The following is a 17,750-nucleotide window of genomic DNA, read 5'->3' as shown; positions in this document are numbered from 1 at the left end:
GTTATTTACTTGTTATTTGGTGCTGCCTCCGTTGAGGTATCCATGGAAAACACGCCCTGGAGAGAAAGCTGCCAGCGCCGCCGAGCTCCTGTGGGCACGGAGGCTGGAAAAGAGGCGCTTGAGGGTTTCAGCATGTCTGCCAAAATCCCCAAATTCCCCAGGATGGTCAGCGCAAGAGCCCAGCACCTACAGAGAAGTGAGGGAAAATCTGGGCAATGAGAAAATTAAATTAAATGCAGAGGTGCCCAGGAATGGGGCTGGATGCAGGGCTGAGGCGAGGCCTTGCCCCAGAGCAGTTTGAGTTTTCAGACTGGTTTTAAGAACTGAAAGATGGGAAGAGCCTGTCCTGCCTGCAGGGGCATGTTCCACCTCTCTGGCTTGGAGGAGCACTGGGTTTTGGAGGAAATGTAAATCAAGGTTATGAGAGTTGGCCCTTCCATGCAGTGCTGGTGTGCATCAAATTTGTCCATGGTGAAACACCCAGGAAAGGGACAGATGCAATGAAAAGTGTTACTCCTGCCCAGGACCAGCTCATGATTTATTCTGGCTGGTTTTATTCTCTGGCCAGTGAAATGCTCTCTCCAATAAACACGAGACAATGATTTTCTGCAATTCTAAAAGTCAAACCTAGACCAAAACCACAACTCACGTGACGTGGGACCAGCGGCGTCAGATCCTGCTTCAGATGTGATTCCAGACAAGTTCCCAGATCCCGTCTGAAGCAAACAGGCCAAGATGTGAGACCTTGTCAGCTCTGCCCACGCAGGGCCGGCTCGCTCATCCTTCCTTTGATCCTCCAACTTCTGCCAAACTCCTGGCCCCAAACAGGGAGAAAAGGGATTCTGGGGACCAGGGGGGCTGAGTGACCCTCTGGGGCTGGGGGCTGCCCTGCACCTTCCCCCTTTCAGAGGCAACAGGAGGGGACTGCACCCACCAGGAACAGTTTGAAAATTAAAACTAACAAGGGAGAGAAACCGGAATGTCCCCTGTCCTCAAAGGTTTTGTTGCCCAGGTACACGCAGGGTCCCCTCCCAGAAGGGGATTTTTTGGCCGATTGGGGAGGTTGCACCGTGCGTGGAGCTCCCAGTGATTTTTTTCTCTGCTCCCAGAACCGATTCTGTCACTTTTCCCCTGTTCACCAGGACGTCTCAGGCTGCAGGAGTCAGGCAGCCTCGTCCCGGCTGCTCCAGACCCCAAATCCTCGCTGTTATTCCAGAGAGGGAGCAGAGAGAGGACCCCAACAGGATCATTTTATCAAATAACGCCGTTTGCTGGAGCTGTTGGATTTGAGAGAGGAACCCCGGCTTGCCCCTCCCGAGACCGGCTCCGCTCAGGGAACGCGGGCAGACAGAGGGACCCCGATTATCGATAGGAGCCGATAGAGCCCCCGAGGGAGCAGCGGGACCCCGATTATCGATAGGAGCCGATAGAGAGCCCGAGGGGACAGCGGGACCCCGATTATCGATAGGCGCCGATAGAGAGCCCGAGGGGACAGCAGGACCCCGATTATCGATAGGAGCCGATAGAGCCCCCGAGGGAGCAGCGGGACCCCGATTATCGATAGGAGCCGATAGAGCCCCCGAGGGAGCAGCGGGACCCGGGAAGGGCAGGGACACCGAGCCCGGGCTCCCGACAAGGAGCGCCCCGACGGAGCGGGCGGATCTGCGTCTCCGTTTCCCCGCAGGACCGAGCCGCGGTCACGCGTGGCGGCGGGCGGGGGGTGCTCGCCCCCGGCCCCGTCCCATGACGGCGATGAGGCGGCGATAATGCCATTAGGCCGGGATTACGCGCCCGCGCCGGGATGTGACACACTTTCTCAAATGGAAGTTTTTTAAACAGAGGGATTTGCACGATCCCCCACCGCGCCCCTCCATCCCCATCCCCGCGCCCGTTCCCATCGCCATCCTCGGGGCCATCCCGGGTTCCAGGCGGGTCCCCTCGCTCTGGCACGGCCCGGACCGGGGCTCCCGTCTCCTTTTAAGGCAGCGGGCTCGGTGCGGGCTCGGCGCCGCACCCCGACGTGAAGAGCCCCGGGGGCGCGGGGCTGGAGGGGGTCACTCCGCCCCCGCGCAGGGAGAGCGCTCCGTAACTCAAAACCAATAATAAAATAATTTCAAATTCAATTAAGTGCAGGTTCACAGCTCAAAGTGGCGCGGCGTAACGGGAGGATGGAGGATGCGTGTGTCTCCTCCCGGCCGGGCCGGGGTCACTCGCCGCCCGCCCTGCCAAACAGGCTGGGAAATGTGTTTATAAATTGTTCAAACTCTGGATAAACTTCAGCGGCGTTTGTGTCTGCGTCTCCCCGCATGTTGTTATTTTCCAGAAATCTGGATTACTGGAAATATTTTCTTTAAAGCTGGAGAGAAATCTAAACAGTCTGAGGGCAGGGGGATCTGGGGGGGCTGCCCGGGGGTTCCCTGCGCACCCAAGGGCCGCGCAGCTCCGCAGCCGCGCAGCGGGAGGAGAAGCAGGGTGGCGGTGCCGGGGCCCGTGTCAGACCGAGCATCTCTCTCGGCTGCTGTCGATAAAAGGGCATCGGCCGGGCCCCGGTGCCCGGCGGCCCCTCCCCGTCCCCTCCAGCGGGCACCGGGGCACGGCGGGGGAGCGGAGTCGTTTTCCCGGGATCTCCCGGGGCTCAGGGGATTCCCGCGGGTGCGAGGGGAGATGCGGCGCCCCGGAGAAGGAGAGGGGTGTCCTGGGCGCAGGTGGGTGAGATCAAACGAGGACAGTCCCGTCACACGTGGAGCTCTTTTCCTCCCTAGGTGGAGCGGAGAAAAGGGGCTGCGAAGCTGCTGGGGCTGCGGGGCCGGGTGGGACAGGGGAACGCGGCCCGGGGCTTGGGGGACCCGGTTCCCTTCGGAACAGAGGGAGCTCCCCTGCACCCCGCACCTGCGGCTTCGCTCAGGGAGTCTCTGACGTCCCCAGGTCTGTCTGTCCGGCTGCTCCCGGGGAGGGACAGCAGAGCCCAGCCCTGTGGCACCGTGTCCTTCCCCCCATGCCACAGCCCGTTTCTACCCCCGATTTGGGAAGGTGCGAGCAGCCGGGCCGCCCTCCCCAAGGGCCCGAGGGTCTCCTCTTGCCGTGGCATCGCTGCCGGGGATGGGGGGCCCGACGGGTGGCCCTGGGCACAAGAAAACCCCTTTGGCCTGGTGCACCCGTCGGGGGGAGCGCTCTCCGGGGCGCGGGGCCGCCGCAGCCCGGCGGAGCCGGGAGGAGGGGAAGGCGGAGGCCCGGCTGCTTGTGAGAATTGTTATTTTTCATCAATCACCCGCAATTTGTGTAAGTGCCCCGGACAGGACACCAGCCGTCCTGCTGGCTGGGGTCACGGAGACAACACAGCGATGGAGAAGAGCAAATTGCATTTGCTCACCAGCTCACAGATCCAAATTACGGCCCTCGCATGGCGCGGGGAAGAGAGCGAAAGGTCCATGTGACATGAGGGAAATATGAAGGACTTTGACAGGTCTTAAACGGCCTGGCGCCAAGGCCTAAGTCTACCGGCTAAAAATAGAAAAGGGATGATGAGTGGAGATGGGCAGAGATGAAAGGGGAAGAGCGAGCGGGGCCGCGATGCGGGGCGGGCGGGGGGCGGGGGCGGCCCGACGGGACGGTGTTCCCGGGCTGGACCGAGACGGATCCACGGGACAAGCCCGGTCTCCATACGCCCGGCCCGGGGGTTGGGGACCGGGACGGTTCCCAGGAGCCAGGCACGGCGGCCCCGAGCGCTGCATTGCCCTGGGGCAGGCTGGAACACCTTCCCTCGCAGGGGACAGCGCGGGGACACTCCCCGGGACACAGCTGCCCTCGGGACGGGAAGCGAGGCCGGTGCCTCCTCTGTCCCTGCCCGGTGCCTCCTCTGTCCCTGCCCGGTGCCTCCTCTGTCCCTGCCCGGTGCCCGGTCACCGACGGGCGATGCGCGGGCACGGCCCGTCCGTGGGCGCGGGCTCCTGCGTCGTGTCCGGGGCCGCGAGGGACGGCAGCGCCGTGGGTTCCCCGGTCCCCGTTGTTCCCCGGTCCCCGCTGGTCCCTGGTCCCCGTTGTTCCCCCATCCCCGCAGCCCCACGTCGCTACGGAAGGTCGGGAGCCGAGGCTGCTCTGGATCGGTTTTATTCTGCGGCGTTACAGCGGGGCGGGGGCGCGGGCGGGGTGCCGGACAGTGGCCGGAGGACAGGCGACATTTCCCCGCGGGGACACGGCCGCTCCAGGCCCAGAAGGGCCGGGCCCCGCTTCTTCCCGCGGAGCAGAGGGCGAGGAGTCCGCGGGAGAACCGTCCCGGCGTGGGGGGATTCGCCCCGAGGCAATGAAAGGCTCCACTTTTTCCTTGTGTTGGGGGGGGGGGAAATTGGAAAAAAAAAATACAAGCAAGCCCCACTTTTGCCAAAGCTGCCGTCAGCAGTTTTCCACGGCGGCGAGGAAGCAAAGTCCAAATTGGGTTTAAATTTCAGTCCCCGTTGCCCGTTCAATGGTCAGCGGGACCCCCCCGGGGGCGCGGTGCGGGGCCGGGCGCGGTGCGGGCAGAGGTGAACCTGCCGCGGGGCGCGGGGCAGGTGGAGATCGACCCCGAGATCCCCGGGATGGGGATGGGGCTCCGCCGGGGGCTGCGGGCGGGGGGCGCTGCCAGCAGGATGAACCGGGGCGGAGGAGCAGAGAGGAGAAGTCGGGATGGGAAGGGGACACCCGGGGGTCCCCGCATCGCACCCTGCGCGGGGAGCAGCGCCACAGGACCACGAGGGCTCCGAGCTGCTGCGGCCGCGCCTCGCTGCGCGTCCGCGGAGCGGGAGGGCCCGGGGACGAGGGGGGGACAGGCCGGGGGGCAGAGGAGGGGGCCGGCCGCCACCCCCCCCCCCGTCCCGCCTGGTCGCAGCGCAGGCGGCGGGGGCAGGAGCCTTGGAAGGATGGCAGGGCGCTTTTTGAAGATTTGGGGGTAAATATGAAGTGACAAGAGACGGGTCTTTATTGTGAGGGCTCAGCCGCCTGGCGCCAGGGCCCTCTTCAGCCACCGCGGCCCTCAGTTAATCAGCGCAGATCTCCAAACCGGCCTCTCCGAGGGGACACCCACCGCGCCCGCCGCCCCCCCGGGCCCCGGCGCGGCGGGACCGGCCCTAATCCCTCAGCAAACAGCCCCGGAGTGTCCCCCCTCCTCCTTATCTGCCTCCCCCCGCCCGGGTAAACAGCCCCTCCGGCCGGGCACCGCCGCGCTGGCCCCCGGCCGCGCACCCGACGCGCCTCGACGGCGGGGTCTGGGGATCTCCTCCGCGGGCGCGGAGCTGCGGGCGGGACCCCCCCCGCTCCCGGTCGGGGCGGCTGCCGGCAGGGTGGGGGGCGACGGCAGGGAGCGACTCACCCGCGCTGGAGGTCGCCGCTCGGGGCCTCGCCGCCGCCCGCAGCTCTCCGCCGGGCCGCGCTTCCGGCGGCCGCCCCGTCGGCGCTGCGCGGCGGTGCGCGGCTGTGCGCGGCTGTGCGCGGCTGTGCGCGGCTGTGCGCGGCGGTGCGCGGCTGTGCGCGGCGGTGCGCGGCTGGAGCGGCGGGCGGGGCGCGCCCCACCGCGATCCGCTCTCCAGGATCTGTCGTAAGGCGGCCGCCGCCGGGCTCCCCCCGGCCTCTCCCCCCCGCTTCCCGGCCCGCCGCCCCCGCGGAGACCGGCGGGGGCCTCTGCCGCCGCCCCCCGCCCCCGTGGCTCCGCTCCCCGCTCCGCCGAGGTGGCTCCGCGCTGGCCCCGCACCGGCGGCGCAGCCGGGGCTGACCCGGTATGCGGAAAGGAGCCGGGGGTGGGATTTCGAGCACTTTTCTCTGTCATTGGTTAATATTTTATTCTGTTGACATGTTTTCTTACTGCCGATGCTTCCGACACCTTCTTCTTCTTTTTTTTTTTTTTTTCTCCCTTTTTTTTTTTTTCCCTTCTTCCCTTCCTCCCTCCCTCCGCGCCCCCCGCCCCCCCGCGCCCGGAGCTTGGCCGGAGCTGTCAAAACCCCGCCTATGCAGATCCACAATTGGTCTGAAACGCGTAAAATCAGCAATCAAGGGGGCTTGGCTCATTAGCGGGCGGATCAGAGCAGGAAGGACATGTGAGATAGTCACAGTTTTACAGAGATCAGGACAAGATCTCACCGCTCCCACTCGGCTCCTTTGGCCATGAGCAGCCCGAGCCGCAGCGCCGAGCGCGGAGCGCGGAGCCGGCGCGGCCCCGCCGGGGCGCAGCCCGGGCCCGCGGGGGTGTGAGGGCAGCGCGGCCGCCCCTGCTCCGCCGCGCCCCGCGCAGCCCCGCGCAGCCCGACCCGGCTTTTGTTTCTATTTTAGTGTCGGGAAGGACTTTCCTGGGAGGGCTCGTTCCCTCGCTCGCTCTCCCTCGCTGCAACAACAACAACAAAAAATAAGGACCTACTGTCTCCCCTCCGCAGACCGGGAGTCCCAGGAGCCGGGAACTGCCTCGCTTTTCCTTTTTTTTTTTCCTTCTTATTTTTTAATTTCTTCTTATATTTTTTTTCCTTTTTTTAATCCCGAATCTAGTTCGGCTGATTTTCGCCTCTTTTTTATGCTTTTTTTTTTTTTTTTTTTTTTTTTGGAGACTGTGTGTGTGTTGTTGATTTTCCTTCCTCTTCCAGAGACTCGAGCGAGTTCGCTGGGCAGGAGAGGGAAAAAAAAAAAATAAAACCCAACAAATACACACACAGAGCATTTTTGTAAAGGGAATCCCTCTTTTTCTCCTGGATTTGTGGATGCACCGATGAGAGATCCAGCCTTCCCAGGGACTGCCATGGCTTACCACCCCTTCCACGCACCCCGGCCGGCTGACTTCCCCATGTCCGCTTTCCTCGCAGCCGCCCAGCCGTCCTTTTTCCCGGCTCTGGCTCTGCCTCCGGCGGCGTTGGCGAAGCCCATGCCGGACCCGGGGCTGGCGGGGGCGGCCGAGGCCGGGCTGCACGTCTCGGCCCTGGGACACCACCACCAAGCCGCCCATCTGCGCTCGCTCAAGAGCCTGGAACCCGAGGAGGAGGTCGAGGACGACCCCAAAGTAACGCTGGAAGCCAAAGAGCTTTGGGACCAGTTTCACAAGCTGGGCACCGAGATGGTGATCACCAAGTCTGGGAGGTAAGAGCCGGCCCCGCGCAGCCCCCCCAGCCCACCCCGCACCTGCGCGGCCGCGCAGCGCCCTCGCCCCTCGCTCCATCCCGCTTCCCATCCGTCCCGTGAATTAACGCGGGGAGTTTCGATCCTTGGAGTTTTTTGGAGGTGTTTCCCCCCCTGTTCCTCCGAGTTTTCCCGTCACCGCTCCCCCCGCCTCCCGTTACTGCTTTTCCGAGCGCGATCCCAAATTAAATTCGTGCGCGTTAATTGAGCACTCGGAACCCCCCGCTCCCGCTGTTTACGCCGCTTCCCGCCGCTTCCTGCCCTCCTGCCAAACTTTCCCCACGTCCGGGGTCGTCCCCGGCCCTGCCCGTGGCCCCGGGCCCGGGGGAGGCAGCCCGAGGTGCTGAGCGAGCAGGGTCGGCGAAGGGCAGAGAAAGAGAGGAAAACAAGAATATATTTTCTCCCCTTATTTCCCGAAATGGAATTTTTGAGCTCTTTCCCTGCCTTCTGCCACGGTGTGGGCAGCACAGCGGGATGAGAAGAGGTGGGACGGGAGGAAGGCTGGGAATCCTCAGCGAGCTGAACTGAAAGATGGTGGTTTGGGAGCAGCAGCCGGGGCCGGGCGGTGCGGGAGCCTCGGCGGGGCCGGGGCCGGGGCTCGGTGGGGCCGTCGGGGGCCGGCGGCGGGCGGGGGCAGCCCTGTACCGCTCTGGGTCTCTCCGCAGGAGGATGTTCCCCCCGTTCAAGGTGCGGGTGAGCGGCCTGGACAAGAAGGCCAAGTACATTTTGCTGATGGATATAGTGGCGGCCGACGACTGCCGGTACAAATTCCACAACTCCCGCTGGATGGTGGCTGGCAAGGCCGACCCGGAGATGCCCAAGCGCATGTACATCCACCCCGACAGCCCGGCCACGGGGGAGCAGTGGATGGCCAAACCTGTTGCCTTTCACAAGCTCAAGCTCACCAACAACATCTCGGATAAGCACGGCTTTGTAAGTGCGGCTGCGGGGCAGAGCGGAGCCCCCCGGGCAGGGACCCCGGGCAGGCGCGGGGTCTGCCCGGTGCGGGCTCTGTCCGTGATCTCCCCGGGTGAACCGCGGGGTTTCAGAGCCTCCTCCAGCCGTGTCGGGCTGAGCGGCGGGGCCTGGCCAGGCCTTGGAGTGGCCCGGCTGTCCCGCAGCCCCTGGTCCTGCCCGGCAGCGAGGGGCAGCTCCGGTTCTCCGGGGGAAAAAGCAGAGCTGGGCTGCGGGCAGCCTCGGGCTGCCCTTGGCTCCCGCATCCCCGGCCTGTCCTGCTGCTTCTTCCCAGCCTTCGTGGCTCTGTGGGGAGAGGAATTTTGGGAGGTGGATGTGCGGGGCCGAGGCCGTGCGGGGCCTGCAGCCAGGGCAGCCCCGACGGGGCGGTGGCCGGGCAGGGGCTGTCGCTGCCGCCCGGAGCGAGCGGAGCCGGGGCCGGCGGCACCTGCGCCGGGCTCCCGCAGGCGGGAGAAGGGCTGGAATCGTTGGCACCATCTGCCTCTGAAAGCCCCTGTTTATATCCCCGTTGATGGTATCTGCATCACCTAAAGGAGGTAAAACAAAACGAAGGAATTAAGCCAGAAAAGCTACCAACCAAAATAAACAAAGAAAGGAAAAGGAAAGAGGGAGAGAGAAAAGAAAGCCAGCGGAGAGTGAGTGAGTGAGTGCTGGCCATTTGCAGAGACCCGCAGAAGGCAGGGTCAGAAGGCGAGGGGAGCGCGATCCTGCGGGAATGCTCGGAGGGGGAAATCCCAGCTCTCCTTCCTCCGAGCGAGCGTTTAGGGCGATAAAGGGAAAGTTCATCGTGCGGCGCTGCTGATACCGCAATTAGCGGGGAGCCGGGGGCTGCGGGACCCCGCTCGGGTGGGAGCTCAGAGCAGCTCCGCGCCTCCCGCAGAACTTTCTTTCCCCTCTTTTTTTATTTTTTCCACTCTCTCAATTTTTTTTTCATTTTTTTTTCTCTCTCACTTTTATTTTTTTTTTCTCTTAAGACAGGAAACAGCGTCTTTGTTAAATAATACATTGCGAGGTTATTTATAGCCAGAAAGGTAAATCGATAGAGAAGGAGTCTAAAAAATATCTTCTTTTTTTTTATACTGGTGAAAAACTAGTTTGATTCAGCGCTTTTAACGGTTCGCCTCCTTCAATTAAAGATTTCTGGTGTCTGTCGTTGTCCAAAATCCGGACTGTTAAATCTGCGAGATGAGGGTTTAGCCAGTGCCCATCTGGTCAGAGAGGGATGATTATTTTTTTTTAAAGGAATGCAGATTTGCACGCCTGAATGAGACTTTTTGCACCATTTTTATGATAAATCCCATCTAGATTATATCAATATAACACCGATCCGACAGTTCATCAGCAGGTGATTATTGCTTGGGTTAAAAAAAAAAGGGGGGGATTTTTTTTATTACCTTCTAAACCGAAATGAAGTGATAATTATTTAGCCATTTGGCTGACGTTATTTGACAATAATTACTCAAGCTTTCGCCGTCCCTCTACGAATTCTGGGCAGTGAATTCTGCATTTCAGTCCGACCACAGCAGGTTGGGGAATTATTTAAAAGCTATCGTGCAGGAAAGCAGGCAGCGAGGGGCAAGGGGTCGGAGCGGCCCCGGGGGCGCGGCTTGGGCTGTTCAGCCGCTTCCAAAAATCCTCAGCCAAATCACGGGGAATTCGGGTTTTACTAAAAAAAAAACCAACAAAACAAACTCAGAAAAAAAAAAAAAATAAAACGAAAGAGTAGAGAACGGCTTTGAGTGTTGGCGAGGCTTTCAGACACCTGGCTGGAAAAGAGAAAAAAAAGTCTGTTCCTTCTGCAATGTTGCTCCGAGACATAAATTTGCTATGGCTCGTGGTGAAACGCTCCTTTCAGGTCGCAGGAGCTGGCTGGGGCTGGCACCGGCTCCTGCCGCCCCCGACACTCACCCAGAGCCTTTTAACGTTATTTTTTTTTTGTGGTGGCGAGGGATAGTAATTTATTTTTAAGGACGGAAATATGAAAAGCGGTGAGAAACGTGTCGAAAAGTCGCCTCGCGTTTGCAGGGTTGTAATAAAACTGGGAGATCCCTTTTGCTGCTTTATTGCCGTGCTTAACACCCGCAAAGATGCTGCTCTGCCTGCGTTCCCTGACCTCCTTCTTTGGGGACAGATCCTGCAATGGCATCAACAAAAAAAATTAAGAAATCTCCTTCTCTGGCATCCGCCGGAATTCCTTCCTCACGGTGAATTTGAGTGGTGTGGTTTTTGGGGCTGTTTTCGGGAGAAAAGGGGGTTTTTCTTTAGGGAGGGAGCTGGAGGCGTGGGGCTGACGGCAGCCGCGGGCTGTGCTCTCTCGCCCATCCCAGACCATCCTGAACTCCATGCACAAGTACCAGCCCAGGTTCCACATCGTCCGGGCCAACGACATCCTCAAGCTGCCCTACAGCACCTTCCGCACATACGTGTTCCCCGAGACCGACTTCATCGCCGTCACTGCCTACCAGAACGACAAGGTATGGCCGGGCAGCCCTGCCCCTGTCCCTCTCCCTGTCCTGTCCCCACCCCTGTCCCCATCCCTGTCCCCATCCCTGTTTCCACCCCTGTCCCATCCCTTACCCCATATCAGGGTATTTTTCTGTCTGTGCGTGTTGGCGAGGATATTTCAGGGCAAAAAGCAGCAAGAGTAGAAAGGTTCAACCTCAAGCCCTCAGAATAGGATGCACCCTCATGCTGCTTGTGTTATTATCGCTGTTTTTAGTGTTAACATTAGTGCTGTTGTCAGTATTTTTATTATTACTGTTAATAATTCCCTCATGGAGTTTGTTGCGCCTTTCTGGGCCGTGGGAGTCTTTGCTTCAGGCTCAGGCCCTGAAGAGCAGTACCAGGCCTGGGCAGCCTCACCAAGAAGGTGCCCAGGGCTCTGGAGGAGCCAAAAAATAGAGGCAGATAAGCTAATTTTAGTTGCTTTCGTGATTTAGCAAGTGTCACTCCGTGAGCAGGCAGAGCCAGGAGAGCACGATGGGGAGCAGAGAGCCTCTGCCGTCCCCTTCCAAGAGTTGTGTGTGTGTCTTAACCCAAAAGCTGACCCCCACCTCCACCCCTGGCTGCTGATGCTAATTGACAGCTCTGTCTGAGGGTCCTGGTGGGCTTGTTTCCCTCGTAAAGTTTATGGCGAAGAGTCACAATCGATTAAAGAGCACTTTGTCTGCTCGGCCGCTGCAAGCTGCGCGGCCCGGCCGCCGGCCGTGGGCCCCGTCGGGCGGGGGATGCTCGGGCCGGGGGATGCTCGGGCCGGGGGTCGCGGCGGGGCCGGGCAGCCGGGCCTTTTCCAGAGCCCCTCTCGGGGCCGTGTTTCAGGGCCATGCATTATTGAGCGCCCTGATGTCGCCGGCCCCAGCAGCCCGTGGCAGGGAGGGATAAGAATAGCTTTTAACCAGCGCCGAGCAGCTCAGTCGCCATCTTCCCTCCGGGGGGCCGTGAAAAATAACTTCCTATCATTAAGACGCTATTAATAATTCAAGCCCAAACCTCAGCATCATTTTTAATAAAGCATGCGGTGTGTTAACGCGGGCTCCGCAGCCTGCGCCGCGCACCCCGCGCTCCCCGACGGCGGCGGGGAGGGGGCGGCCGGGGCTTCACACCGCCCCTTCTCTCCTTCTTCCCCCCCGGCAGATCACGCAGCTGAAAATCGATAACAACCCCTTCGCCAAGGGCTTTCGGGACACGGGCAATGGCCGGCGGGAGAAGAGGTAAGGGGTGCGCCCGTCCCCGCCGGCTCCGCGCCCGCGGGGGCACGGCCGGGGCCCGACGCTGCCTTCTCCCGCAGGAAGCAGCTCTCGCTGCCGTCCCTGCGGATGTACGAGGAGCCCTGCAAGCCCGACCGCGACGGCGGCGAGTCGGACGCCTCCTCCTGCGAGCCCTCGGCCGTGCGCGATGCCCTGCACTCGCCCGTGGGTGCCCTCCCCAGCCCCCTGCGCCTCAAGGGCAGCGGCAGAGGTAAGGCAGCATACGGTCCCCAAATGTCCTGCTCGTGCTGATCTCCTGTGGGCAGCGAGGCAAAACACTGGGGAAAATAAAGGTGGGGATGCGCACAGGGGAGCTCAGGGTTCTAAAGGATAAAATCAGAGGAAACGCAAATGGCATTCACGAGTTGCAACGTTTTTCTCTCTATGTATTTTCTTTTGAATGCATATTTGATCCTCTATCCACCTGATGTGAATGTAATACTTCTTGTATTTAAATTATACAAGAAGAAATGGCAAAGCAGCCTCTGTGCTGGCCGCGTTAGCCCGGTGTGCCCTGCCTTCCATGGGAATCTCACCCTCTCCTAAAAAAGAGAGAAAAAAGAGAAAAGAAAAAAAAATTAATACGTTTGAAAGAGGAAAAAATGTTGTAACTCCAGGGCTATAGGCTGGTAAATGAAAATCAACCAGCATCTCCCACGCTGCAGTTGTTGATGCTGGGTTTTGTCTCGCAGCACTATCAATCTGCTCTTTAAACTTTCCACCAACTCCATTCCCTGCAAACCTTCATCAAAACTGCAACCCCCCACCCCGAGCTGCAGGGAGGGTTTATTACACCCCTCTCCACTTTCAAAGGCTTCCCTGAATATTTGCCCCAGCCTGCAGAGCTTCACCTCACCCGCACCAAAAGGCTTTTCTCGTTTAGTGGAGCCGTTCAGGCAGGGGCTCAGCTCCCCTCATCTCGCATCCCCCTGCCTCCTCTGAGGGCTCAATGGGGTTTTTTAAATTAAAGCCCTTTTTACAGAAGTCTGTACCACACTCCCAGCCTTAAAACTGCCTCTTTAACCTGTCTCAACCTGCACATTTGGAATAAATCCACGGTGCACTGGCAATCAGCTCCATATAATTAAATAGACGCAGGACCATTTCCTCCCGCGCTGCCCACTGCCCGCTCTCTGCAGCCCGCTTGGACTTTGCAGCTGAGGAGAGCGATGCTGTAACAGGTTCTGCTTCTCCATCAAACATGTTTTCCTGCCTGGCACAGCCACAGGACTTGCTGTTGTTAATCCCCATTCTCCGGAGCGACCATAGCACGAGGGCCCATTTCTGTCCCCAAGATGAGTCTCTCCCATTAATAATGATCGCGGCTTCACTGTCCAACCTCTCCCTGACACCAGGGCTCTTGTGAGTGACCCCTTCCTCGCCTCCCCTGGGTGCTTCTGCTCTGACCCTGTGCCCCTCCATCCCCTTGCAGAGGAGAAGCCAGGGGCTGACAGTGACACGGAGGTGGAGAAGGTGCCCGAGGAGCGGCCGGTGGCAGCAGCCAGCCCCAGCGCGGAGGACGCGACGCCCCGCGGCAGCCCCCGGTGCCCGGAGGAACGGAGCAAGGAGAGGCACAGCCCAGAGAAGGCCAAGGATGGGGCATCCCCCCGGGAGGGTCCTGGCGAGGGCCTGTTCAGCACACGGGGCCTGGAGAAGGACAAGGTGGAGGGAAGGAGGAAAGAGACGGAGCCAGGCAAGAAGGACACGGAGGGCGGCGGGCTGGGCAAGGAGGCCTTCGCCCCGCTGATGGTGCACACGGACAGCCCCCCGCACCTGAGCACCGGGCACCTGCAGAGCCTGGCGCTCTCTGGCCTCCATGGGCAGCAGTTCTTCAGCCCGCTGGGCGCCGGGCAGCCCCTCTTCATCCACCCAGGACAGTTTGCCATGGCGCCCGGCGCCTTCTCTGCCATGGGCATGGGACACTTGCTGGCCTCGGTGACCGGCGGGGGCAGCCTGGAGAACGGAGCCCTCTCATCCGCCCCGGGCGCAGCAGGGACGGCCACCCCCTTCCCTTTCCACCTCTCCCAGCACATGTTGGCCTCTCAGGTAAGCCCTGTGTCCCTAACCTTATCCCTGCTGTCCAGTTGTGCCCTGGAATCTCCTCTTCATGTTCTCCCAAAGAGCTCCCTGAGTGAGCGCAGCACTTTGGGGATGCAGGTCAGGCCTGGCCAGTGTCACCCCCAGTGTGGGGACATTCAGGGTGGCCCCCTTGAGAGAAAGGAGCTGCTGGTTCCCAGCCTCCCCCAGGCCCTCTGCAGCCCACAGGGACAAGAGGTGACACACCCCTGAGATGTTACAGATTTGGCACAGGCAGAACACAGAGGACGTTTTGAAGGCGGCTTCGGGGTTGATTTGAGAAGGAATCTCGATTTTTTTTGCAGCTGCTATGGCTCCTCCATAGTCAAGGGCAGAGTCAGGAGCTGTGGCCCTGCCTGACCTGGCTGTCCCCATCCAGCAGCTCCCTGTCTTCCTGTCAGCTCTGAAGGGCTCCCACAGCGCCTGTGCTGATGCTGCCTTTCCCATCTCCTCTGGTGGAATATATAAAGATGTCTTTGAACTCCCCTAATTTATCCATCCTGCTTAACAATGTGTTTTAATGTGGTTAAGGGGCTGTGATGCTGCACAGGCAGCGTGCGGGGAGGGGATGGGGCAGATCTCAGGCAGGGGTTTGTGCTCGGTGGCACCAGCCTGGCTCGGGATGGGGTGGAAGGGGCTGTACCCCCTCTCTTTGTGTGGAACGGGCTGATACCCCCACACTCTGTTTTTAGGGTGATACTGGGCTGTTCCATCCTTGCCTTGGCTTTTTTTGGGTACACAGCTGTGGAGGAACGGAAGGAGGGGTGATGCAGCAGAGCAGCAGCACAGCTCTGACAGCTCTTTCTCTCTCTCTCCCCTCAGGGAATCCCGATGCCCACCTTCGGCGGACTCTTCCCCTACCCCTACACCTACATGGCAGCGGCCGCAGCGGCCGCCTCGGCCATGCCGGCCACCAGCGCTGCCGCCGCCGCGGGGCCGCTGTCCCGCAACCCCTTCCTGGGCAGCAGCCGGCCCCGCCTGCGCTTCAGCCCCTACCAGCTGCCGGTGAGCATCCCGCCCAGCACCAACCTGCTGACCACCGGCCTCCCTGCCAGCCTCAACCCCGGCTCCGAGGGCTCCAAGGGCGGCAGCAGCCGGGAGCCCAGCCCGCTGCCCGAGGCGCCCCTGCACAAGGGGGGCGGCCAGCGCCCCGCCGCCTCCCCCAAGGGCTCCCTGAAGGAGTCCCTCAATGAACTGCAGAACATCCAGAGACTGGTGAGCGGGCTGGAGAGCCAGCGGGAGCTGTCACCCGGCAGGGAGTCCCCGAAGTGACCGGCGGGGCGGGCAGCGAGCCCTCCCGGCGGGGCGGAGAAGCACTGGTATTTTGTACAGCACAGTATAAATATTTATTGCGGAGCGAGGGCTGGGAGCGAGCGGGGCTGCCGGAGCGGAGGGACGGAGCCCGGCGGCCGTGCGGAGCCACCACCCCGGAGCCAGGAGGGAGCAGCTGGAGCGCAGGGCTTGCCCACCCCTCGGGCTGGGGGGCTGGGAGCGGCTCCCCCCGCCCCAGCGAGGCCACGGAGCCCCCAGGACCCCCCAGCCCCTCGCTCCGGGCACTGGGTGAGGAGCTGGTACCGAGACACCTGATGGACGGGGCGGCCCCTGCTTCGCTGGGGGGTGAGAGGGGCCAAACCCTCATCTGTGCAAGGGGAGGGGGAAGGAAAAAATAATTTAAAAAGAAAAAAAAAAAAAGAGATAAGAAAAGGAAGATGGAAACCAAACCGCCTCGGCAGCCACCGCCGAGCAGGGCGGGCACGGCCGGGGGAGCCTCGTGGGTACCTGGGCAGATATTTATGAAATAAATGGTAATTTGTGTAAATAAGCTATAAGGATCCCAGAATATGCAAATTGGTATTAATTTATTCAGAGTTGTACATTGGTGTGTACATAATATTTAGAGTTTAACTCCTCGCATTTAAGTTTTTTTTTTTTTTCATTTTACATGAACATATATATTGTAAATGAAAACTATTTAGCTCTTTGTGATTGAAGGAGATATCGGTTTCTCTGTGTTTTAAAATATTGTTTATCCCGCCTGTTCTCTAGGACAATCATGTGCCACTGATAAAACAATTTTTGGAGTCATTAAAACTAAGATTTCAATCCTTTAACGGACTTTTGCAAGGAAAAAAATAAACTAACGAATCCAAAACGTAACTAAACTATTGTTACAGTGCGGGGTATAGAGAATGCAGGAATAAACCTCAGGTTTTTATTTTTCACTCCAGAACAAAACAAAAAAAAAAGTATAATAAATTTAAATATCACAGGACTGTGCTCTATATTTGTTTTAAAATAAAAAGATACATGATTTGCAACGTGCTGGTTACTCGGGTATCTGTCTGTTCAGTTTTGATGAATTCTCACATCTTTCAATAAAAAAAAAGTCTACTCGGAGAAGTCCTGCCGGCTCCCGCCTGTTTCATTCCCGCGGCCGCTCCGCCCCGTCGGGGCCGCCGCTGCTCCGCAGGTGCGCAGCGCTGGGAGCCGCCCCCCCTTCCGCGGGGCGCGGAGCCTCCGTGAGTGACGGGGAAAGACGGAAACGCCCCGGGTTGCGCGGCCGCGGCCCCGCAGAGCGCAGGGCAGGACCCGCGCAGGGCTGTGCCCGTCGGGGTTCGCTGCCTCCCGGGCCCGGCAGGTGCGCGGGAGGGGGCGCGGAGGCACCGCGGGTGCGGCGGGGCAGCGGCACCGGGATGGACCTTCCGCGGCTGCCAGGCTGTGCCCGGGGCGAGCCGGCGGAGCAGAGCCGGGACCGGCCCGCCGGGGCTGCGGGGACGCTCCGGGACCGGCGGGGACCGGGGAGCGCTGCCCACAGGATGGAGGGAGCGGGGCAGAGCGGCACCGGCGGGCGTGTGGAGAGGGTGACGGGGAACGGATGATGGGGAATGGAGGACCCGGGCACGCCGGTGCCGTCCGGGCTGGTGACGGAGCCACCCGGGAGCGCCGGTGCTGTCGGGGATGGGGCCGCTGCGAGCCGTGGGTTTTAAATCCCCCCGTTCGCCCCGGCACCCGGAGCCGCTGGGGCCGTTGCGGGACCTCTGTTTTTTGGTTCCTCAGCCGTTCCCGGTGCCCGTGCGGGGTTCGCGGCCCCGGAGGAAGGAGCGGTGCCGTTCCCCCGCCGTTCCCGGTGCCCGTGCGGGGTTCGCGGCCCTCGGCCGGGCGCAGGGCGCCCTCTGCTGGCGCCGCCGCGCGGCCCCGACGGGGCGGGCCCGGGCCCTCCTCGGCCTCCCCCGCGCTCCCGGCCCCGCGGGCGGGGAAGGGGCTTTGAACCGCCCCCAGTGTGTGAGGAGAGGTGTTGGGTGCGTTATGCGGTGGGGGGAGAGGAGATGATGCCGCTGTGGTTATTTCTGCTCGCAGGGGGAGCAGCAGGGTGGGAATGGCTTCCCCAGGAGGAGGGAAGTGTGGTGACTAAAGTTAGGCTTGCAGGATTATATTGGAATTATCAAGACTCAGGATGAGCAGTAATTTAATGGGCTGTGTGTTTAGTGAGGGGGCACAGCCTGTGCCGGTGTGAGGGCTCCTCTGGCCCTTTCCCTCTAATCCATTCAGGCTGGATTTTGGCAAAGGTGGTTGGGAAAATCACAGTGGGGAGATGGTGACAGTGCTGCAGAACATGCTGGGGCAGTTCACTATGGGTTCCTGCCATCCTGGTAGGTCAGGGATGGCCCTGTCACCCATCCTGGACTGGGGACGAAGCACTGGTGCCAGCGGGACATCACAACCTGCCCACAGAGCACAAAGCTGCTCTTCACTGGGGAGGGGAAAAATGTTCTGTGGGTTCATGACAGTGACCCCGGGGAACTGTGCTCAAAGGCAGGGAGCAGG

General features: G+C 60.8%; 1 protein-coding gene across 1 annotated transcript; it reads left to right on the top strand.

Moving 5' to 3' along the window:
- Positions 1-6,653: 6,653 nt before the first annotated feature.
- On the top strand, positions 6,654-15,364 carry TBX2 (T-box transcription factor 2). Its single transcript, XM_036395149.2, has 7 exons — positions 6,654-7,089; positions 7,794-8,061; positions 10,431-10,577; positions 11,737-11,813; positions 11,891-12,060; positions 13,282-13,895; positions 14,748-15,364. The coding sequence occupies exons 1-7, from the start codon at positions 6,725-6,727 to the stop codon at positions 15,195-15,197; spliced, it is 2,091 nt and encodes a 696-aa protein (XP_036251042.1). The 5' UTR covers positions 6,654-6,724; the 3' UTR covers positions 15,198-15,364.
- The last annotated feature ends 2,386 nt before the right edge of the window (positions 15,365-17,750 follow it).

Source organism: Molothrus ater, chromosome 21, assembly GCF_012460135.2.
Source record: "Molothrus ater isolate BHLD 08-10-18 breed brown headed cowbird chromosome 21, BPBGC_Mater_1.1, whole genome shotgun sequence".
Lineage (NCBI taxonomy): Eukaryota > Metazoa > Chordata > Aves > Passeriformes > Icteridae > Molothrus > Molothrus ater.
Note: the sequence above shows the minus strand (reverse complement) of the source record. Positions and strands in the feature narration are given on the sequence as shown.

What these genes read in the sequence shown, in the direction of transcription:
- TBX2 (XM_036395149.2), top strand. Translation starts at nt 6,725, where the DNA reads ATGAGAGATCCAGCCTTCCCAGGGACTGCCATGGCTTACCACCCCTTC. An exon ending in TCTCGGATAAGCACGGCTTT is followed by an intron (nt 8,062 to 10,430) that starts GTAAGTGCGGCT and finishes CGCCCATCCCAG; the next exon opens with ACCATCCTGAACTCCATGCA. An exon ending in AGCACATGTTGGCCTCTCAG is followed by an intron (nt 13,896 to 14,747) that starts GTAAGCCCTGTG and finishes CTCTCCCCTCAG; the next exon opens with GGAATCCCGATGCCCACCTT.